General features: G+C 52.1%; 5 protein-coding genes across 5 annotated transcripts; 3 read left to right on the top strand and 2 right to left on the bottom strand.

Moving 5' to 3' along the window:
• Positions 1–2,618: 2,618 nt before the first annotated feature.
• On the bottom strand, positions 2,619–5,245 carry png1. Its single transcript, XM_062873477.1, has 2 exons — positions 3,927–5,245; positions 2,619–3,865 (listed from the first exon to the last, which is right to left on the bottom strand). Exons 1-2 carry the CDS (start codon positions 4,418–4,420, stop codon positions 2,995–2,997), a joined length of 1,365 nt encoding a protein of 454 aa, XP_062736513.1. The 5' UTR covers positions 4,421–5,245; the 3' UTR covers positions 2,619–2,994.
• Positions 5,246–8,685: 3,440 nt separating this feature from the next.
• On the bottom strand, positions 8,686–11,797 carry UTP4 (U3 small nucleolar RNA-associated protein). Its single transcript, XM_062873476.1, has 2 exons — positions 10,573–11,797; positions 8,686–10,512 (listed from the first exon to the last, which is right to left on the bottom strand). The coding sequence occupies exons 1-2, from the start codon at positions 11,594–11,596 to the stop codon at positions 8,903–8,905; spliced, it is 2,634 nt and encodes an 877-aa protein (XP_062736512.1). The 5' UTR covers positions 11,597–11,797; the 3' UTR covers positions 8,686–8,902.
• NPT1 (nicotinate phosphoribosyltransferase) lies at positions 11,429–13,835 on the top strand (the record flags this gene model as incomplete). The annotated part of the gene is made up of 2 exons (XM_062873475.1): positions 11,429–13,641; positions 13,697–13,835. The coding sequence occupies exons 1-2, from the start codon at positions 12,329–12,331 to the stop codon at positions 13,833–13,835; spliced, it is 1,452 nt and encodes a 483-aa protein (XP_062736511.1). The 5' UTR covers positions 11,429–12,328.
• Positions 13,836–15,300: 1,465 nt separating this feature from the next.
• QC761_102310 (uncharacterized protein) lies at positions 15,301–17,381 on the top strand (the record flags this gene model as incomplete). The annotated part of the gene is given in 6 exon segments (XM_062873474.1): positions 15,301–15,520; positions 15,572–15,654; positions 15,711–16,287; positions 16,340–16,649; positions 16,663–16,700; positions 16,715–17,381. 6 exon segments carry the CDS (start codon positions 15,301–15,303, stop codon positions 17,176–17,178), a joined length of 1,692 nt encoding a protein of 563 aa, XP_062736510.1. The 3' UTR covers positions 17,179–17,381.
• A 541-nt stretch (positions 17,382–17,922) lies between these two features.
• On the top strand, positions 17,923–22,982 carry QC761_0001940 (uncharacterized protein; the record flags this gene model as incomplete). The annotated part of the gene is given in 7 exon segments (XM_062871758.1): positions 17,923–18,711; positions 19,122–19,618; positions 19,943–21,563; positions 21,573–22,229; positions 22,368–22,601; positions 22,658–22,766; positions 22,833–22,982. Coding segments are annotated over 3 exon segments (297 nt in total). The 5' UTR covers positions 17,923–18,711; positions 19,122–19,618; positions 19,943–21,563; positions 21,573–22,229; positions 22,368–22,563.
• Between the last annotated feature and the right edge of the window lie 280 nt (positions 22,983–23,262).

Here is a 23,262-nt window from a genome sequence, read left to right as displayed (position 1 = left end):
GCCTGCGCAAAAAGCATAGTCTGTTTTTCCATTCAGGAGCAGGTATCGGACTGGGACACTCGTACCACCAGTCATTGTTACACTGTGCGAAAAGGCACTTCCTAGCATGGTTTCTGCCTGTCATAATCGTCATCTATCAACAGCTTGTCTCAAATTCATCGACGGCATATCCTTTTCCAAGAACCTTTTAAGGTGCCCAGCTACGCGATATCAAGACCAACAGGCCGGCTTGTGTGCTGGCGATGAGTGTGTACAAACAAAGAAATATGAAAGATGAGAACAACCTACATGCCCAGTAGACTTCGAGTGCATCATTATCATCAGGGTAGCGGTTCACGACTAATACCCATTTTCCGTAACTCTCTCCAGGTGAATGTTTATGATTTTGGTTTGTCGGGTATCCGGTTGCAAAGGCGCCGCATTGACGACGTTTGCGTCGACTTCGGCTGAATTCTGCTGAACAGAAGATTAGCTGAGTCCAGTTATTCACATTCCCTTCGAAGAATAGGCTTTGGTTTTGTAAATAAGAAAGTAACACGAGTCGGGGGCGAAGTTCTTCTCGTTGTGAATTGGGAAGGCATCACCACAATTGGACGTCTGGCTCTGGATGACGCATGATAACAACACAAGACCACTGGCCCGTAGGTCAAAATGACGCCATGATCAAAATGTTCGTTTGAAAGGCCGGATGCGTCGATAGTCAGGAAGACTCGTACCTGCTGCTTCATATTGTCTTCAGCAAGAGGGAAAGACGGCAGAGAAGGGAGTGCCTCCCCGCTTGGGTGCAAGACGACCGTAAGAATAAGAGGAAAGAAGAGAAGAGGAAGAAGGATATTCCTCCATGGCCGGAGATTCGATACGAATTCACGAGATTCCCGTTTTGCTGTGGTCTGAGCTGATGTCAGGAGGTGTCAAGCCACAGACGTAGTCCTGGGGAAAGAAGCTTGGGACAGGTGGGTTTGGAGCAAGTAGCTCTCGAAACTTGCCAGTGAATAACGAGATTTGGACACACATCTCAATGGCCAGCCAAGCCACCTGACCCATCACGGCATAGGAGACCCAAGGTTGGTGGTGTAAGCCATCACTAAGGTACTAAGCACAACTCCGAAGTAGACCTGACTCGTGCTAACAAGCCACAAGTCAAAAAAGTCACTTGGCAATTGATATCCATCTCTCAGTTCTTAGCTGGTGGAGAATTATTTAAACAGCAGCAACACTTGCGCGACCCGGTCGTTAACCATTTCCCCCAAACATCATGACCATACATACTCGCTAGCCCTTGAAGGGTTACAAAAAGCTGCTACATGAGCATAGTCTTCTCGAAACATGGCAGCCCAAACAGATTGTCCATCTAACTAAATACCAGTTGTTACATCCTAAAACGGTCTTTTGCTTGGAGCTGTCGATATATCTTCACAGCTCACATAGGTAACGGGTCTAGAAAGACACTTAAAACTTATCTAACCGTCCGGATGACTTTTTGAACCCATCTTGGTTGGTAGTACTAAACAACCTCCCTCCGCTTTCCTATCTTGCCCACAACTCTTCCACAATTTTCCATTAAGTAGGAGGCAGATAATATCAAAGAAAAAGCCCCAATGATCCATAAACTCTTACATAAACACCTCTCCAGATAAAGCCACTGTCCACATGGGAGCTCAGGTGCCTATACCCACACCCATTGACATCCTGAACCGGAAGAGACCTTCCATAATCATACTCTATCACTTCCACCTCGTTAATCTCCTCAACTCATCCTCACTCACCCACTCTCTCACCACCCACGCGGGCATGCCTCACAAGCGTGGGGGTCACCGGTTCCACAACAGAACCCATCTAAATGATCGTCCTCGCTTTAATCTATCACTTCATTTGCGAGATAGGTAGATAGGTAAGATACCCAGCCTCGAAAGACATCAGTATCTTCATCCTAGCCGGCAGTAACCAAGTTGAATTGACACTTGTTCCTCCACGGCCATTGGCAACGGTTGAAAATGCCTGAGCGTTTTGCTCCACCCCCCTTTTCCCCAAAAAGGGGTCAATTCTTGGCTCAGGTTTTTTGCCGAGTGAGCTTTGAAGACATACAAACTCTATAGACAATCGAGCAGATCACTGTAATCCAGCAAAAATGTAGGCAGCAGCATGCAACATCTCTTCATTGCTTCTCTTCTCTTCCCCCAAGTATGCACACAATCATCACCACCTCCATCAACCGCTTTTGTTTTAACCTTCCCAGTAGTGGTAGTTCGTTCTCCTTTGCTCTCTCCATGTTATTCCCATTTCCATCCCATAAAATTCCCAAGCAGCCCGCCACGACTCCATGTTATATTCCCCTCAACTCAATCATTCAACCTTCATTCATGCAACACATGACATAAGTGTAAAAACAAACAAACAAAAACAAAAACCAGCTCAAAATTATGTTTCTGTCCCTTTTCGCACCCCCCAATCCACCACCCGCCCCAAACAAAAAAAAAAGAAAAAAAAGAAAAAAAAAGAAAAAAAATAAAAACCGCTACCACACAGTCAAAATTCCAACACTGTGCTGAGGGTGTATATATATATATATATATATATATATATATAAAGAGGTAGTTGGTTCCCAAATAATTTCCCACACACCTTTCCCTTTCCACCCACCCACGCCCCTACTGCCTAAAGCGCCGACACGCCTGCTGTTTGCTACTTGGATTATTCCAACAAGACCGATGGATGACTGATGAATGTGATAAAACATAGGGAAAATGGTTATTTGTATTATTGTAAATTCTTCGTTGACCGCGGAGGGTCTGTCGTGACGTTATGGATTAGTTCGCCTTGGTGTGGCGCAATGACGATTCGAACAATTCATTGACGTGCAAGCTCGACAAGATTGCTAGCCCGAGAACGGTGGGTATCATGCAGCAGAAAGCGGCGAAATCCGTCCTCGGTCCGCGCTTCTTGTTTTGCCGAGTAAATGGTTGGTGTGTTTGGAAGAACAAAACCAATGATGGATTAAGGGAACCGTGGCCCTTGGTTATGTGGCGGTTGGAACCGTTGGTTTTGTTGATTTCGTTGCCCGTTTTCTCCGCGAGCAGCCACCCACTCGGCATTTCCACTTTGGCGGACGGGTAGGTCAGCGGAGACAGGCACCTTGGTATCGTCGTTGGTCGGGGTTCCTCGCTGGCTGCTGGTATTGACTTGTCCTGGGACAAGCTCGGTCACCGCCTGTGTGATGGACGCCACCACATAGCTGCGCAATTCGCGGTCCTCCCTCGAGTCCTCCTTTTCCAGCCGGAACCGATCCTCTTTGGGCATGTTGGCCCGCCTCAGATGCTTGATTTCTTGTAATATATATAGCAAGACCTCTTCTGGGCATCGGCTGCGGTCGTTGTAGCATTCCATCTTCCGCACGTAGCGTCTCGTAACATCGGTAGCACCGTCGATGGAGAAGGCGATGCAGTAGGACATCTTCTTGCCCCAGCCCTCCGTGTAAAGTCGTGGGTTGTCCCAAGACTCCTCGCACGCATCCACATGAACCCACCGCTTCTGATGCTCCGAGTATACCTCGGTCCATACGTGGTCCTCGGCATTCCATACCCAGCGTACTCGCCCACCGACTGCCCGGCAAAGCATGCTGAAGCAGTTAGCCCACTCACCGCAACGTCCGCGTCTTGTCTGCAGCAAGCGCCACACGTCGCTGTACCGGGGAAACCTCTCATATGCTCCACAATGCTGGCTGGCGCACTGGTAAAGCTCTACGCGCAAAGCGCCACAAGCTTTCTCCTCCGGCATGGGTGGGGTCATACCCTTGGCAACTGTTGGTGAAAGGCAGATGGGACATGGAGGATTGTTGACCCATGTGAAGAACTGTCTCTTGAACCATCTAGAAGATAGCGAGTTAGCGATTATTTGGGGCAGGGACCTAGAACATGTCCGAGACGTACCTGAGAAGTGCGCGAATGACGCAATCTTGATAGCCCCATTCTGGTTTCCTCCCATCGCCCATGCTCTCAGCCTGCGCTTGCAATACTTGAGTCTCTTCTTCCGCCTCGCCGTATATTCTATCCAATGGAATGACTTGAAGGGCCTCGTCGAGCAGACCCGGGTTTTCATATTTGGTGGGGGTCGCTGAAAGCGAGATAAGCAAGTTTCTAAACTTGATGGATGCTGCGTCGTTGGGCGCTGGTGCTCGAGGAACCTTGGGAAGGTTTCGGACGGCGGAGTATGATGGTGGAGGTGCTTGTGAGGAGCCCGAGGCATAGGTACCGTCGGGGCCAACGGATGAAGCCCTAGATGAGGATCCGGACCGCGATGATGTTTGAAGTTCATTCAGGCGCTTCGTCCGCAATAGTTGCTCGAATTGAACTCTGAGGTCGTGAGCCCATTCCTCCCCAAACTGGCCCGAGCCCGGAGGGGCACTTCCCCGGTCGGCAGCCATGATGTAGTCTCGGCGACGGAGGTGTGCCGCAGCCGTTGTGCAAAGATGCGTTTGACAGTGCAATAGCTGTAGTTGGTTCTAAGCAGCGCCCAATGTGCGAATGACGATTATAACGAGTGCGCAGCAATCAAGGGGGTAGTGTTGACTACTATCCACTTTCAGGCTCCCAGCAACGTCAGCAGCCCGCAATCGTTTGCTGAAGCGTCGTCCAAATATCGCCACGCTTTCGTGGACCAGTCGTACACACGGCACGCGTCTCTGTCCCGTTACCCGTTCGTCGTCTCGGGCGTACGTCGTAGCAAACGTTGTCGTCGTGAAGAGGTAGAGAATTCGATGATTGCCGGTGGTGTTGGTCTTTCCTTCCCGGCGCCTAATTGCGGATTGCGAATTGTCGCTACGTATTAATGTCGTCCTCCTTTCTTCACCCACTATAGTCGACCTTTAGACCTCGCTGTTTGACAACCAGGCGTCTCCTTGTCGGAACAGGAGCGGATGCGGTGTCGTGGTTTGAGCAGTTCGAGGAACAGGCCTCGCAGGCTCTGGGAGTGACGAGGAGATGTGTAGGGTAGGTACGGATTGATTTGAAGATGGCAGAGGGCCAGGCAGACAAAAGACAGGGTTGCGGGAGCCAGAGGGTGGCCCGGAGGAGACAAGGGGGGATAAAGCTGAGGTGCAGATGGGGGGTGGGGAGGGAGACAGTGGGTGTGTGTGGGGTGTGTGTGTGTGTGTGTGTGTGTGTATATAATGGATGGCTGGCATACGTATGGCCCTCCTAATCGCACACTCCGAGTGTTGCGTGGCAGTACATAAACGATTTCGTTTCCCCTTTCGGGCCGCCTGGTCTGGTTCTTTTCAGATCAGAGGATTGTCTTTTCTACACTACTACGAAGACTGCAGTACGTATGCTCAAGAGTCAAATGTCTTCTGCCGAGGGGGTGTTGATGCATCTGGCATCTGCGCTAGGGAACAAACAGCAAGTGAGGGAGGAGGGGGACGCACGGAGAAGAGGCGTCTTGGGTGCCAGACTGGACTGGACGCGCGTTCTCACCCACGCCCGGGCCAATCAACGTCCGTTGCCAGATCCCTCCGCCCCCAAAGACGTCTTGCACACGCATCGGCCTCCGCCTCGAGCATCACCCAAGAGAACACCAAGACGCTGCCAAATATCAGGGTCCATCCATTCGGAACGGAGTCATTTTTCGTTACGATGTCCCCGTTCCTATATATCTACACTTTCCCTCTCGAAATCCTCCGGAAAACTGAACAACAGATGATCGCCTCGCTTGTCGCTGGGTTGCAGTCAGACACTGAAGATGATCCACATCCAGGATGACGAGGCGTGGCTTATTAGCCTCTACCCACTTCCCGATTGTGGCTGGGAGATCTAACCCAACCAATCACGGTCCTTCCAACTCTTTCTTCCTTCTCATCAAGCAGCTGTAGATTCCAGAATGGTCATCTCGAATCCGAATGCCATTGTCCATTGTGTGTGTGCAGGTGTCCAACATTACACAACCGAATCGGTCCCGTACTATTAATACCGCCAAGCACTCTGTGATATCCTCACTTACCATTTACTGTTGGGCGGTTGAAGCAACAGGCAAAAAGGCGTCAACACTTTTAGCAACCGTTTGGCCTTGCTGCCTCCACTACCTAACAAGAGCCGCTCCCCGGCACACTGTGCCAACCAGGATCATGAGTGTACAATGTGATATCCAACATTTGATCTTTTCCACCTCCTCGACGCTATAGTTCATCTGTTCTCGACTCGCGACTGCTGACAGGGCGATTCAACATGAGCTGACGCCTTGTTGCCACTCACCAAAACTTCCTTCCCCAAACGGGATGAAAAAAGCCATCGAATGACCTCCTCGAGGTTACTCAAGCATGGACCAGCACTGACGACTTCCAGTGCCCCCGAACCAGTCCGGTCATCAATCAGTCAGGAGACGGCGAGAAACGAAAAACATTAGCAGCCTGGATCAACCGTTCTTGCGCTCCACAGGTCGCAATGAGGCCTACACGAATACGTTGATCTCCAACATAACTTGGGGCAGCAGAGCATGAGAGGATCACACTGGTCAGCGCTCACTTGGAACCAAGTCGTCAACACAGTGTAAGAAAGAAGGCCCAGCCAGCCGGGAACACTGTGGCTAGGGAGGGGTGTGTCTGCAGTGGCGTTCAGGGCAGCGATTACGCGGCGCCTTGACCCTCTTCATCTGACTTTTGCAGATGGCCGCCACGCCGTTTACTCCCCAGACAGCCAGACAACATGATGAATCAACCATCTCGTCAGCCTTCTGGTCTGCCAGCCTGCCAGCCTTCTACGCCTTCCAGACCACTGCACGTCGCTCATTCGTTGCCGACGTCGTCTAGGGCCACAACAACCTGTTTGTGTCAGCCATCTCCTGTTATCTTTCTCTTGTTTTCGATGTCTTGATAACCCCCTCTGCTCTCGAAAATTCGGGCAGACGATGGGTAGGCGTTGCAGAATCCAGATTGATTAGTCTCGGTCTTGGCACTTTGTCACTTTATAAGAAGCCGTTCGATGGCCCACGCACCCGGCAGACTCGACCGCTCCCCTTTAGGAGCACGCTTGTAACCGTGTGTCTTACGTGGACGACCTCTTGCAACCTGACACATGATTTGGGGCAGGGATCATATCCCAAACTTCCCCGAATAGCACAGGAAGGTATCAGGATGATTATATTGTTCGTGGGGGACATGGGAGCGGTCGTCTCCTGGCTTTGGGGTTGATATGACTGGCATGCAGATTGCCCGGTGTCATCTCATAATGGTGAGCGTAGAGCTGTCGGTCCAGTTTCGGTATGAACGGCTCGTCCGTCTCCTTTAACATCCCGTGCTCCCGTTCGGGCCGCTATACCACGTCTCCCCATCTCAATCTCGGTCATATCAAGGTTCATACGTGGAAGGTTGATCATTCATGTCGAGCTCGGTCATCCAGATGCTCCTTTCGGCCACCACTTGCTGTCGAGGGCTTCAGAAGGACCCGAACCCCAAAGCAGCACCAACATGATCAAAGACACCGCCCGAAGCTCTACCTGGCTTCTCAGTAACACACCAGATCAAGACTTGAGAACTCAACACCGCTCTTGTACGCAACTCTCCACCAACAACCAAACTCGCTCCTAACCTCTTCTTGGCTCCAACATTCCCCACCAGGCCGCAACCCCAAACTGGATCAAGAAGCCATCAAGCAAACCCACCGTCAGTGAACAAGCAATGGCCAGGACAGGACGCGCGTCTCTGAAATTTCTTCCCAACCCACCCGACCCAGCCAGCCAACCAACCAACCAAACTCGTTTGGCTCAAGAGCCTCCTCCCCCCTCCTCGTGGTACTAAGACCGGAAAAGGAACATCTTACATACCCGGTCCTGCTGCTTGCTTGTTCGGATGTGAGCCTCCCCGCTCCGGCCTGACCCGGTCAGGGAGTATGGATAGGTTTATGAAAGATGGTCTATTCACCTGCTTGAGGGATACTCTCAGGATGGAGATCAAACCTACGGACCCTGGAGACGGCGAATTCAGGTCAAGTAGCTTGTTCACCCGGCCGAGATGACGTCTACTGTACTGAATAAAAATGTCTCGGACAAGCCGGCAAATACCTACACAACGTAGACATACAAACCAGTGACACCACCTCGACCGTTGTCGTAATACGTGGAGGATGATTGAATGATGATGCCCCATTATCAGCAGACAACCAACCTGCTGTACACGGTGATACTACTGCTTTTGTCCTTTGACACCACCGCTCCCTCCCTACCTTGCTCTGGTTGTTCTAGACCTACCTAGTCCACTTGATGAAGCGGGTATACTTTTCCCTAGGTTGCTCAAGTTCGAACCGAGAGATGCTGTGATACCTACCTATCTCTCTCCATCTACGACTAGTAGGAAAGGAAAAAGGCCGAGGGGGATGTTGATCGTCCGGCTCCCCGACGGCTACAAGGTACCTAGGCAGTGTGGGGGTGGGAAATGTGAGGTTTCGGAGGTATTAGAGTAGTTCAGAGGATGGAAGTGGTGGAGGAGGGAGATACCACTAATGTCTGTCCTGCCCTCCCCCGCCGGTCCCCCCCCAGGGATAAGGTAGATAGGTAGTTGATTTGTGTGCTTGCTTGAGGTCAGACAGGCAAATCAACAGAACTTGAAGATGTGACTGACTGGCAGTATCATCAAGATTGAATGAAATACCTGCATCAAAGCATACCAACACGCCATCTTCTACATCACGCACACCAAACAGATACCATCTAACCAGCTCGATTATTCCATTACCTAAAACTCCCATAGAAACTTGGAAAGCCATTTATTTACAGAAACCATCTACATCTCTTGTGCAATCCCACACACTGTCCTCTGACCGTAAAGGCAACCTATCGCAATGCCTTCACCAGATCTGGACAATCCACCCGGCTCATGTCCAAGACTACCCCCTCAACGTCGTCGTAAGCCTCCTCACATTCACCTCTCCCACTCCCCCTCCCCAAAATACCTCTCCTTACCCCCATCCGCCTCCACCGGCCTCTCCACAACAGCAATCTCACTCTCCTCCTCCCCAAGCCCGACAACCCCCAATATCGGCCTAAACTGATACGTAAACCACCACCTCGCCTTCTTGTCCTTTTCCACAACCGCCACAGTCCCATTAGCCCCCACCTCCTCCTCATGTTCCTCCTCCCCCTGTCTCAACTTCATCAGCTCACCCCCTTCCTCCTCATCATCCTCAAACTCACTCCCCCCAGCTGTACTCGCCCAGTCATCCTCCCCATCCAGCTCCATCTCCTCCCACCTTGTCTCCCCATCCTCCCCCTGCACCATCTTCTTCACCACCTGCGGCCCAATCACCTCCCTCCCTTCCATCTTCCCCCCCGCACCGCTCCCGTCAACCCTCTTCCTCTTCTTGGACCTGTCCTTCTTCCCCTTGACAACAGTCGCACCCTCGGCAAACTCCAAATCTCTAGACAAGTCCAGCATGAACAAGCTGCTCACACCCCAAAGCCAGATCCTCTCCCCTTGCCAGACAACGCCCTTCATGACGTCCCTCGTAATCCTGAACCGCTCGGGGAGCTTGGGGTACGTGTTCCTCCTCGACCACTCGGACAGCACCCCCTGGAGGGCGCTGAACACAAGGACCTGCTTCTGGATGGTCACCACCAAGAGGGAGTAATCATCCCTCGGAGAAAACGACAACACCACAGGGACAGAGGAGAGCTTGGGAAGGAGACGGGCGTTGGGGCTGCGGGTCCAGCGTTCCGCGTTGGGGTCCGCCGAGGACTCAGAAGAGGACTCGTCTGACGAAGAGTCATCGGATGAGGCCTCGTCATCAGAGTGGTGGGCCGTCGTCGTGCCGTTGGTCAAAGGGGCGTCCCCGGGGACGCGTAATACCCAGGTGTCCATGTACCCGGCCAAGTCAGCAGCGGCGAGCATTTTGCTGTTTGGGGAAAAGGTGAGTTGGGTGATGTTCCTGTTGTAGTTGCCGAGCCCACCAAGAAGGAGGTTTTTGGAGATCTGACGTCTAAGACGGGCGAGTTTTGAAGGAGACGAGATGGTGTAGCTGCCGTCTTCGGTAGGTTGAACCTTGGCGATCATGACCTTGCTTCCATCCTCAACCCACGAGATCCATTGCTTGTTGGGCGCAATCTGGACCTTGGACGCGCCTTGGCCAGAAGTATCAAGATCGATCTTCTTGATCTCGAGTGGCTGGCCAGTGGCGTAATTGAGCTGGAAGACTTTGATGTCTGTAGAGGTGGCGGCAGCGAGGAGCTTACCATCTTCGCTGATGGTGGCGGACGAAATATGAGATTCGCCCCTGACCAAGATCTTTGCGAGCAGCTTGCGGTTCTTGCGCAGGCTCTGCGAGGTGAAGTTTTGTGTGGCGGACGCGTCGCGGAGGATTTGCTGGGCTGGGCTGGGCAGGTGCCAGAGTCGGACTTCGTTCCCCCACCAGCTGAGCATGAAGCGCGCCTTAGGAGCACTCTCCACGGCAGATGCTTGTGGAAGATTGGGCAATGTTCTATGGTTCTCGTTTCCGGCCATGCGCAAGGGCATCACCACGGGGTTGCCGTCGGGACCTGTTATCATGATCTTGTCAGTTTGCAATTCGGGGCAACGGTTATCCGATCAAAACATACCGCCAGATACCAGCACGCTCATGCCCTTGCCCTCGAAAGAAGCCATCGCCTTGACATCATGCGTGTGATATCTCCTGTGATACTTTTTGCTCCACCGGCGGTTTTGCCCAGGAACCTGGATGAACACCGAGGTCTTTCTGTCCATGCCGCCAGAGAAGATCTTGGATCCATCAGAGGCAACAGCCAAGCTCAGGACATCCTGGCTGTGACTCTGGATTCTTTGCGCCTGAGTATAGGTCTTGCCATCGTAGATGCGCACCTGGCCGGTCGAGTCGCCTGAGACGATGTCGCCATTGGGAAGGCACTTCACAGCCCAGACAATGATACTCTTAGGACCTCCCGAAAGATCTGCGCCCAGGGACATCTGTCTCACCAGCTCCCCGTTCCGGATATCATATGCGCATATTGTGCTGTTGGAGCAGCCGACGACGACGACGTTTCGGTTTTGGAAGGTGATGCTGACAAACTTGACCTTCTTGGAAGGTGTTCTGATCAAGCTCTTCTCGAACTTGAGATCGCCGTCCTCGATCGAGTAGAGAACCAGGTTGCCATCCGCGGTGCCTGCGACAAGCTTCCGGCTGGTGTTGACAGTCGCCTTGTTGGGGAGTGGTTGGACACCCAGACACCAGAGGTCGCCGTGCTGCCCGCTCGCGTGTACCTTGGCTCTGGCTTTTTCCAGATCCCATTCGGTGATCTCGTTGCTGTACCCAATGCTGAACAATCTCGATTTGCCGTAGATGATTTTGCCATCAGTCATCTCCTCATCAGGATCCGTAACCCAGACTAAGCCATCGACGCTGCGGTCTTCACCCCCAGGAATCACGAGTTCTTGATGCCACACGCCATTAGCGGGGTTCCAGATCTCAATGTCGCCATTTGTCCTTCCTATGGCCAACCGGACCTGGACATGTTTCTGTAGATATTTCTTGCCGGCGCTGGTCGAGGGAAGCGAGGAATGTGTAAAGGCGACGGAATTGATGGCTTGGGGAGGATATTGCACAAAACGGCACCGGTGGATATCCATTTTTCCGACTTGGTCGTCGGCCTCGGGCGTCGGCGAGGGAAAAGGTAAGAAAAAAAGGGGTGTATCTCGGCGCGCGCAGCTGGTTGAGTTGGTTGACAATTCTGCTCTTCTTTGGGTTACTGCTATTTGGCGGGGCGCTTTCCTCTGTCGTGACCAGTGAAGCTGCTTGTGAACTTTTTTTTTTTCTGCCGCTTCAATCCGTTAGCCAAGCTCCCAGTCGGTGAAGTCGGTCAGTCAATTAAGCTGTGGTTCGTGCACTCCAAGTGGGCCTTTCAACACCACCGACCATGCTACAGAAAACATGGATCACAAAGGTGACACTCGTGCCAGTAAATTGTTTGGAAAACATGCCGTGCCCACCAACCCCACGCTGCAATCGCTCCCGTTTGGAGGGGTTGTGTCATCGTCCACACACCGAGGCATTCTGTCGAGAGGTTGGAGAGAAACGGAGGTTGAGAGGCAGCCAAACAACCTAGAGATTGCTAGTTCTCTTACTTTTCTCTTCTGTCCTTCTGAAATCATTGTCAATTTCACCAAGCCACCAACGCCTCCTAGAACCCACACGTTTCAAAAGCCAAGAGGCGCCGCATATTTCAGTCTCTCTTGAACGGTCACCTGCCTGTGGACCTACCTACCTTCTTACCTAGGAAGCTTGTTTTTGAAGCACACAATTTTCCACCAGAACCCAACCTATCTCAGTCTTTCCTGTAGCAACAAAAGTCATCATACACTATGATTAACTTCAACAGCGGTTCACCTTACCCAGAGGGTGTCATCTCTTTTCTGGATACAGATTTGTACAAGCTGACGATGCAATGCGCCGTCCTCAAGCATTACAAAGATGTACCAGTCACCTATGCTTTCACCAACCGGACCCCCGAGAAGAAGCTCTCACGAAAGGCTTTCAACTGGCTCGAGGAGCAGATCAGGAAGCTTGGCAATATTTCCTTGTCAGCTGAGGAGCTCCAGTACCTCAAGCAGCACTGCCCATATTTCACCCCTGAATATCTTGAGTTTCTCTCCGAATTCCGCCTCCGGCCGAGGGAGCAAGTAACAACCACCTTCTCGCCAGGTAGCGAGGACACTGGTTCCGAGGACGACATTGGAGACTTGGACATCAAGATCAGCGGTACCTGGCTGGAAACAATTCTGTACGAAATCCCTCTGTTGGCATTGACCTCTGAAGCCTATTTCAAGTTTATGGATACCGATTGGACGTATGATGGGCAAGAGGAGCAGGCTTTTGAGAAGGGTATGCGCCTGCTCGAGGCCGGTTGTGTGTTTTCAGAATTCGGCACCCGTCGACGGAGAGACTATCACACCCAGGCTTTGGTTTTCAGAGGCCTGACCAAGGCCAGCAAGGAAGCGGGAAAGAAGGGCTGGTCTGGAAAGCTGTCAGGGACCAGCAACGTTCACCTTGCCATGCGCTTTGGCATCCCCCCGGTGGGCACCGTCGCTCACGAATGGTTCATGGGTACTGCTGCCATCGTCGGTGATTACACACTTTCTACCGAGGAGGCTCTCTACCGCTGGGTTGAATGCTTCGGTGAGGGTGTTCTCGGCATTGCTTTGACCGACACCTTTGGTACCCCCGAGTTCCTTAAGGCTTTCGGCAAACCCGTCAGACATCTGGGAGAGCCGGCTCCTCATCACACGGACCGCAAGCCCAGTGTTGCTGATTCCTTCATCTCGGCGGTGACCTCGGCCACCAAGCCGGCCAAGACCGAAAAGACATACGCCGATGTTTTCACTGGTGTCCGACAGGACTCAGGAGACCCCAAGACTTTCGTCAAGGTTATGCGCAAGTTTTATGATGAGCAGGGAATTCATGACAAGAAGGTCATTGTCTTTTCCGATTCTCTCAACATTGACCGGTGCTTGGAGTACAAGCAAGTATCAGAGGAAGCGGGTTTCCAGCCCACATTTGGTGTTGGGACATTCCTGACCAACGATTTTGTTCACACAACGACCGGAAAGAAGTCGACGCCTCTCAACATTGTCATCAAGCTGAGCTCAGCGGCAGGTAGGCCCGCCATCAAGATCAGGTCAGTATCATCAGTCTTGGAGGCCCAATGAAATGTGGCTAACAGGGACATTTAGTGACAACGTTGGCAAAAATACTGGCGACAAGGAGACCGTCCAGCAGGTGAAGCGCCAACTTGGCTATGTCGAAAAAGAATGGCAAGAGGGCGATGAGTCGGCGAGATGGGGCCGCGAGGACGACAGCACCAAGCATTGATTTTTCTGCTTTCCAATTCTGCTGTGGGCGGTCGTGCGTGGGCATGCATTTTCCAGGGTTAATGGTCGGTATCGATATGGGAGGTTATCTGCTTTTTTATTAGTATGGTTAGTAGGCTTATACCTGGGATAGAGCGGAAGAGCTACCGAAGAACTCTACAGACATTTCCATTGCAAGTTCATCCATTCTCGTCTCCGCGGAAACCTTCTTCGCAGCAAGCTTTGTCGCCGTTGTCGAACAACTAGTACCCCACGTTTGGCAGCCGTTATCTATGACGTGCAGTAGTTTGTCCGGAACGGCGCAAATGAGTGCTGGAGACAGTGTCCCAGATGTGAGAGGAACACTGCTGACTTATAAATTCGATACAGTCTTGCAATAGCAGTGGTGATTGGAAGGTCCAGTCTGATAAAGGTTTATGCAATGGCACCCTGCCCCAGCTGTGCCATTGCCACAACGGGATGTGGGGAAGCAGACAACTTCATGGTTCATATTCCTTCTAGAAGTACGGATAATTTTATGACATTAACATACTAGGTACGGAAGCCAGTTAATACCAATGGCTCTGGTCCAGCTTTACTTCCTGCTCTTCGGGTCTTCACAGCCAATATCGCAGGTACACATTCAACAACCAATTGATCCTCGCGTTGTGGGTTGAAGATGCATATCTGGATGATTGGCTACACAAACTGCAGGGACGCATCATCCCACCTCACTGATACACAGATGCCGCACTCGAACCGTTACAACATAAATCGGGTCATTATCATACATTCCTTCAGACACAATTACTCGGCTGTTTTATGTGATTGCACCTGTCATACAGCCGATGAATGGCTCTACCATGAAAGCAATATCTCCCACTCAATCCCATCTCAGAACATACTCGGGCGAACCGACCCTCAACATTGACAACTCTCAGCCTCAAGGTACATATTACCCCACGCCCATGAGGCTTTCCCCAGGGACAATGAGCAATCCGCCGATAAATGACGAGAACCAAAGAGCCACATCCGATAACGCAACCACCCAATAGGCTCATCCCCGGCCTACCTCCGAACCCATGCCGTTGGCTGCAAGCTACATGCAGCACAGCTTGCCTGAGGCGCTTTCGAACCACCACTCACATCTTAGAGGGAGAGCCCTATGTCACCATCACTGTTACGGCATTTTAGATCCTCCAACATTTCTTATCAACGCCTATTTTTGGGCGCTTGTTATCTATCTGCCTGCCATATGGCTTTTGGTTCAACCAATAGATCGAGGGTAGAGAGTTAGGGTGCTTGTGATTTGGCCACTATCTCTCTACCATGGAGGGATAGGTTTTCGTTTGTGATTTTGTGATTTCATCACTTTTTGGCATTGTGGGCTGCGGGTGTTTGCAAAGTATTGATAAGTATTCAAAAGTTTCCCGTTTGGTGGTTTAATTTATGGTACATACTTGAAGACGATATCTCAGTTTTACACCATGGCCGACCCAAACAGTGAACCACTACCCAAGAAAAACGGATTAGATGGCGGATCAGAGGACGAGACGGTGGCTGCGGTGGAGAATGGAGTTGTTGTCAATCATTCCGGGTACAGAGATCAGTTGAAGAGGCAATACAGCCTTTTGGGGTTGGCAGGGATCGCAGTAACGGTTGACAATGCCTGGGTAGCGTTGGGGTCATCCATCTCGGTCTCTATAGGTATGTCCTCATCATCACCAACTCACATGCAATAAACTAAAATTGTCTCAGTAAACGGCGGCCCACCAGGCCTCATTTTCGGGCTGATCGTAGCCCTCTTCTACTACACTTTCATTGGCCTAGGACTAGCAGAGGTATTCCCTCTTTTCTTCCGCCATAACCTCCAAGACAGCACTCTAACATCCCTCAGCTCGCCTCCTCCGTCCCAACAGCAGGAGGCGTCTACCACTGGGCCACCATCGCCGGCGGCCCCAAGCACGGCCGCTTCCTCGGCTTCCTCACCGGCTGGATCAACTTTTACGGCTGGATGTTCGACCTCGCCGCCCTGGTCCAGATCACGGCCAACATCACCGTCAGCATGTACGTCATCTACCACCGCGACACCTACTCCTTCGAGCCCTGGCACGTCTACGTCGCCTACCTCCTCGTTCTCTGGATTTGCATCTTGACCGTCATCTTTGGCAACAAGCTCCTGCCGTACACCCAGAACGCGGGCATGTTCTTTGTGATTGTGGGCGGGATCGTCACGATTATCGTCTTGGCCGCCATGCCGAAGCAGCGGGCGAGTAACTATTTCGTCTGGGGGAGTTTTGACGAGAACAACCTGACGGGTTGGCAGGGAGGGGTGGCGTTTTTTCTGGGGGTGCTTAATGGGGCTTTTACGGTGGGAACGCCAGATGCGATTACGCATATGGCTGAGGAGCTGCCGCATCCGAGGAGGGATTTGCCCATTGCTATCGCTTTGCAGATTGGGTTGGGGTTTTTGTGTGCGTTTTCCTGAGACGTTTGTTTTGTGATGGAGGCTGACTGATCAAACAGATGCCTTTTGCTTTGCGATTGCGCTTTGTTACGCCATTACCGACCTTGGGATCCTTCAAGGGGGAATTAACACCTACCCGCTGGTGGATATTTACCTTCAGGCGACTGCTGATGGGGAAGGGAACCAGAACCTGGGGGCAACGTTCGGGTTGCTGTTCATCATCTGGTGTGCCTCGATGCTTTGCTGCATTGGCACGACCTTGACCAATTCTCGGATCTACTGGGCTCTGGCTCGGGATAATGCTGTGCCCTTGTCATCACTGTTCAGCAAGGTCAACGAAAGGCTCAGCTGCCCGGTGTCGGCGACGTTGTTTGTTGGCAAGTTCTCTCTATCACATCCCTTTTTTCCACCGTCCACTAGGTAACACCCCACAGCTATAATAGCCACAGGCATAGGCGCCATCCCCCTCGGCTCGGAAGTGGCCTTCCTGAACCTAGCCGGCTCCTTCATAATCCTCACCACCGTCTCCTACGCCATCCCTTTTGCAGCCAACGTCTTGACGGGTCGGAAACACTTCCCCAAGGGCCCCTTCCACCTCGGCAATTCCGGCTTCGTCATCAACATCCTAGCCGTGCTGTTCATCACTCTGTTCGACACCTTCTACTGCTTCCCCTACGCCCTCCCCACCAACGCCGAGATTATGAACTACAACTCTGTTATCCTTGCTGGGGTGGTGGTTATCACAATGGCTTGGTGGGTCGTCCACGCGAGGAGGAGTTATCCGGGGCCGAAGGTGATGGGCCTGTACGTGGTTCATGATGATCAAGTGCTGCACGGGGCGGCACCTGGTGGCGGGCAGGAAGTAGAGGGTTTTGGGGAGAAGAAGGGGAAGGAGTAGGAGGTGTACCTGTGAAAGAGTAGAGGTTATGCAGGTCACCTTGTATAGCAGCTGAGAATAAGTGCATGGTTTGTGTTGAGACACAATTTTGACGAAGTAGAAAGATGTCTATCCATATCAAAGTTTGGATGCCGCGTTCTGCCTATGAGTGAAGTCAGATGCCACTTTTGTATTCCTTGTTCTAAAACATTGCGGAAGCTGATCACGCTCTTTATCTCGAAGTGGGAGAGTGACTATGAATGTGGGGCGATTACAAGCTGCTTCCATTCTTGATAACAACAAAGTTGTTTACTTGTCAAGTTCCATAGTCAATGGATTAGAAAACTAGTGAATCCAGGAAGGGCCATTACGTCAGTAGAAAACAGCAGGTGGCTGGGGAAAGAGCACCCCGGTTAACAAACTGAGGAAGGAGCAAGCGATGGAGTACGGAACAGCATAGAAAGAAGTAAATCAACGAGGAAAGAACGCACAAACAATTTATACGTACCTAATCATATGATAATCTCCTCCCGATCACCGCTAATATCTACATTTCTCGAGATCGCCGCTAATTAGACAAACGTTGTTACTTCTAGTTTTCAACCAGGGATAGCCACAAGCCTAAGGCAAACTCAACGTCTTCCCAAAGCTATGGTATTATGGTACCCCAGTTTCGACATTTGAGTCATCTATGGCATGTGATCAGTATGATCTTCCCACCCCAAAAAACAAATCCAATCGAAAGTCTCCAATCACAACATGTATCGGCCCGTCAAGGTCGATCCATAAAGAGCGACCGTCTCGAATCCCAACTGAACATGAAGCCAAACATCACGTCAAGTTAATCAGACTGTGAAGGGCTGGGCTCAATCTTTCCCCGAATGACGACCGATCTGGCAGCTCAACCGCCGCAAAACCTGCAGAGAAAAACCGGCCCGAGGCCTGTAAGCCTCACTCTCACCGGCTGGTTGCCCCCGAGGTGCTTGCTGGTGCGACACCACCTGTCTTTCATTCTTCAACTTCCGGTTTCCCCGGTAGGTATCACAAGAAAAAGAAGGTCAGAGTGAGACACACAAAGGGCCGTCCAAGCCAGCAAAGGCTGCAATTACACCGCATATTATGAGTAAGGTATGTGACCATCCGTCCAAGTCACTCGCTCACTCCTCGTCCTCTTTATTTCTTTCTGGCCAAAACAAAGAGCTAGAGCAACAGGCCCTTCAGTGCCTCACCGAGGCGAGGCTGGTCTTAGCTTGCTCCTTTGCCGGCCGAGTCACGTCCACACAAGATGTGGTCACATACATCCCGTACAGTATGGGGAATACATTGACCTCGTAGCTACCCGTCACAACGCCTAGAAACCTTACAAGGCTCTGTGGCACGTCGGCAACCGCACAACCTTCGTCATGCCCGTCCCTCGTACTTTCCAGTAACGAGTGTCACCTCTCACAGTGTACAGCGCAAGTCCAGGCAACCTCCCATCCCATCCGAGTGGCCGTCGATATTCCGAGAAGGGCAAAGAAAGTACCGCAAAGTACTTTGCATATCGGTATGTCAGTAACACTGTGTACCTACCTTGGGCTCGAGCTTCCCCCCTAAACTGAAATAGAGCACAGTGTTAGTCCCAGCCTGAACAATCCTACCCTACCCTACCCATAAGGAGCCTCCCCCAAAGCAGAATCGCTGAATTTACTGGCTCAACTGCTGATCTAGACTCCACCACACCATCCATCGCCAGAAGATAGCTTCCCACCCTCCCACACCACCCTCCTGTGTTACAGCATGGAGAGGGGGGAGAGCAGGGGGGGAGGAGAAGACGCTGTTGTGCCCCAATCTGGCATAACGGCGGGCAATCTAACCACCCAGACTACTGGGACCGGCCCCCAACACCACTTCACCGGGTATGTCCTGCTGGTTACCCGTGCCAGTCTATTATTTCCCTACTCGCTGAATCGCCAAATCAACAAGTTTAGTCAACCATGCCGCCACTAGTTCCACGGTTCAAGAACCAACAGGTGGCAATGTGAGTCTGGTGACGGCACCGCGCCGCCATGTCATGCGGGTATGACTAGTAGGTTGATGTTCCAAGATGTCGACCTCGAGATAGAGATATGACCCGGTGGAGCGGTCGACCCCCGGCAAGGTGTGATGGCTTGGGAGACCGGCAGAAACTGGGTGTGGGAAGAGACCCTGAAGGCAGGCGACGTCTCGGCCCGGGGTTGCCTCTGTGGACGCATTCTCTGGCATCTGGTTAGTTGTTCAGCTTTTATGGAGGGTGACTGCCACACCTCACCTACCGTATTTGCTATTCTTGGTGCAGTAGTCTTGTCATCACGTCGCGCAGAATTGGTGGACAAGCATCTCTCATACTTTCATACTTGTCGTCTGATGGATAGGAGCCGCGAAATGTGGAGCCGAGCCAGTGGAAACACCGTTGAAAGGAGCTTCCAGGCCAAGCCCAGGGGTATGTCCACCCAAGCTGATTCGTCATTTTCTCTATGCCGAAAAGTTTCGGGGCGATGGTACAACACGCTCGGCAGGTTTGGTTACGAGACGACGCTGTTGAATTGAGAACAAGGTCTACACCCCCCGAAGGGCCTCGCTTCGCCCTGCAGCTGCAAGTAATAGAAAAGGCGGTCAGCATAGCAAAACACATGCCGAACTTGCACATATACAAGATGCAGGACTCCCCCACTCTTTCGTGCTCTTCTGATCATCCTGGGCTGCCAGCGCCGCCTCTAGTGTAGGCTCGGCCGGTGAGAAGTGAGGGGCTCATCAGACCAAGCAGGTTATTACGACGCAATGAATCTCCTGCCCTGACGCCGCTTAGTTAGCCAATGCTAATTGGTTCGGGACCGAGAGGTGAGGGCATACCAGGTTACAGGTAGCCCCAGTGGACAAACCTCAGAGCGCACAGCTTTCGGAGACAATTCCGACGGAATCCGCGGGTCGTCGGTGAAGCGTGCCAGTCCGTGATTCAGGTTTCACGGGTCTACGACATCCACCGAGTGGGAAGCAGATCGACTGGGCTGGGTGCTTGAGACACAGAGAGAGGTCAGGGAGCCATTCCCATGCCACTCATGTCTCGCTGTTGGAGGAGAGGGAAGAAAAAGTGGGACGACCCGACTGGTCGGTAACCAATCAAAAGAAGAGGTTGGTTGCGCAGGCAGCTAGGGTCAAGGGCGGCGCTGGCCGCTTGGCAGGAGCCCAGCAGGTGGAGTAGGGAAAAAACAATCGGTGCCCCCAATCGCTGGGAACCCCAACTTCGGAGCGAGCAACGTTGGACAAAAGCGGCCCTGGACAGCTGACCGGGCCTTGATTCCCTTTGAGGACCTTCAACTCCCACCGTCTGGGCTTCGGTGACTGGGGTGAACCCTCTTCAGGGCATCGGATGAGAGAAGGCCAAGGGAAAAAGGCAGCTGAAGCAAGGGATGGAGCGGAGATGTCGAGGACGACATGAAACAGGCGGGCATGTGGTGAGAAACATGCAGGTGTGTACCTGCTTTTGCAGCCTCGCAGGCTTGCTTCCGAAATGGCGCGAAGAAGAAGCGGCATCGGAAATTTGGCCGCGATGATCTGAGTGGGTGAGTAGTAAGGAGCTGGAACGCATCATGATGGCATGGTTCCAGCCCACGTTGCATGCAACTCTGTTTTGGAAACCTGATTAAACCTGCGCACCTGGCCAGCCAGCAGCTTCCCAACTTCGTTACGCGCTTTCTCTCAGAAGTGCAGAAGTGAGTGCGTTTATCCGAGATAAGGGAACTGCAACACGTCAATCTGTCATCTTGGAAACAGCGCCATCCGCAAGCGGCGGCCCGGTGAACTGATCATGGTGGTGGGCGACCAAGTTGTGGGTTTCGGATCTGGGAACTTTTGAGCCGTCTTTGTTACAACTCGTTCAAAGTTCTCGGATGACGTGACCCGACAGGCTGGAGCCGACGTTCTTTGTTCATCTTGATGGCGATAGTTTTGTGGGATATGGATACAAGAATCTTGGAGCCTTGCTTTGTTGGTTGCCAGCCACTCCACCACCGGTCTGCTGGTGAAGCGCCATGCACATGCTTGGCGATGTCACTCGGTTGGTCGAGTTGCTGAAACAAAATGAAAGAAGCGGAGGTGCCGCCGGCACGTCAGCGGGCATTGGTGAAAACAAGGAGGTGTCTACGCACATTGGAACTTGGGAGTGCCGGATACGGGAGCGGGAGCGATGGAGACGCCCGCAAGAGGGGCTACTTTCAAACCCGAACCGCTGGAACGGTGCAGCAGAAAACGTGAACGATGGAGAGAGGTGGCAACTTTGGCAGTGCGCATCTCGTAGGTATTCTCCAAGAATCATCACAACAGGACCTCAGGTACCTTGACGGGAAGCAAACATAGGTAGAAATAATACTCTGTACCTAGGTAGGCAGGGTAGGCAGGGTATTAATATGGCCTCGGGACCTTCTACCTGGGAGCTAGCAACCCCACACCCTTACTTTTACCACCTAACCCACCCGACCCCCGACACACCCCTCCGGGCAGCTCCTGCAACCGAGCTAGGTGTTCCCGCGATACCGTGATCCCCCGGGAAAAGCAGACGAGTAGAATTTGGAAGGAAAGAACAAAGCAGACATATTGACAAGATCATCAAGGCCGAGTTCCATTCTATGTACCCGACGGTTCTGTCATTGCTTTTTTTGATTCCCCTGCTCCATGCCCGGCGCAGGCAGTGCATCCTGTCCGTCAGCCCCCCCGGCTCCCGCACCACCCACTGCGACGTAGCGCCTTCTGGTGGCTTTGCTTAGGTTAATAAGGCACGCGCCCCCTGCCACCGGTCCAAGAGCTTCTTCCTTCCATTCTATTTGCTCCACCCACCCTCTTGAACAGTCGGGTGTCATCCACAACAACTGCAATCTCAAATCGTCGAGCAGGGCCACGGCTCCTGCAACCGCGCGCTGGTCTCAGCTAATTTACCGCTCTTTATCATCTTATATCGCATTCCTTCCAACTTAAAAAACCACACACACATCGCTCACCGTACCACTTGCTACCGGCACCACGGCGAATGTTGGCTTCAAAAAGATCATTTGCTACTGGTGAGTTGTCCCATCTTCTTAGCCGCCAGTGACTGCATAGGAATTGTGGCGGGCCCGTGTCTGAGAAGCTTCCACGAGATATGCCCTCGTCCCTCACTCGTGCTCGTGTCCACGATAAAGTTCAGCTAATCCAGCCAGTGGCCTGCCCGATTCCATATGGATCATTGTGCTCGGCGGTTTTAAATCTCTTGTGTCTGGTTTTCTAACCTCATCTTTCCAGCTCTGGCACACTTCCAACATTTCAAATAGCAACCATATACTCATATTCACGACCTACCGCCCGTTTTCTCTTTGATCATTCGGAAGCTGTTGGATTGGGCTGATTCACAGCGGGATGGCGATGGAGTCCCAGCCATCAAGGTCCTTCTATAAGTGAGTTTCCTGTGTGCGTCTGATGACCAAGCCGGCCCGACTAACACCGCCCGCAGCGGCACCGGCTCATCACAACAACATGAGCAAAACACACAAGTGTACCAGGAAAATGGACGATGGTATGGCACCAACAAAAAGGGTGCTTACATGTTCCCCGTTGATGCGGTAAGCTGAGAGGTCCCAAGTTCGCGTCCATCCGTTCACATGATTGACTAACCACTCGACGTGAAGGATGAGCAAGACCGCCTAGACATATTTCACAAGTTTTGCTTGGTTGCTCGCAAGGAACTCCTGCACAAAGCCCCGGTCGCGGTAGAAGAACCATCAATTCTTGATCTCGGCTGTGGCACGGGCATCTGGACCATCGAGATGGCCGAGTAAGTTGCTCACATCTCATGGTCACCTCATTTATGCTTCAATACTAATTTCGTAATGAAGCAAATACCCGCGTGGCAGACACGTTGGCATGGATCTGAACTTGATCCAACCCGAATTGTGAGTTTATGCTGTCTTCCTCTACCCAGGTCATCCACACTAACAGATCGTTAGCATTCCCTCCAATCTCACCTTCTTACAAAGGGATATTGAATCAGAGTGGCCCCAAGAGCTGAAAGCAGGTACTTGGGATCTTATTCATATGCGCACACTCAATGGCAGCATT

Source organism: Podospora bellae-mahoneyi (genome assembly GCF_035222275.1).
Source record: "Podospora bellae-mahoneyi strain CBS 112042 chromosome 1 map unlocalized CBS112042p_1, whole genome shotgun sequence".
Classification (NCBI taxonomy): domain Eukaryota; kingdom Fungi; phylum Ascomycota; class Sordariomycetes; order Sordariales; family Podosporaceae; genus Podospora; species Podospora bellae-mahoneyi.
This window is presented reverse-complemented; position numbering and strand designations above follow the sequence as displayed.

What these genes read in the sequence shown, in the direction of transcription:
- png1 (XM_062873477.1), bottom strand. Translation starts at nt 4,420, where the DNA reads ATGGCTGCCGACCGGGGAAGTGCCCCTCCGGGCTCGGGCCAGTTTGGG. An exon ending in GTCATTCGCGCACTTCTCAG is followed by an intron (nt 3,866 to 3,926) that starts GTACGTCTCGGA and finishes GCTATCTTCTAG; the next exon opens with ATGGTTCAAGAGACAGTTCT.
- UTP4 (XM_062873476.1), bottom strand. Translation starts at nt 11,596, where the DNA reads ATGGATATCCACCGGTGCCGTTTTGTGCAATATCCTCCCCAAGCCATC. An exon ending in GAGCGTGCTGGTATCTGGCG is followed by an intron (nt 10,513 to 10,572) that starts GTATGTTTTGAT and finishes TCATGATAACAG; the next exon opens with GTCCCGACGGCAACCCCGTG.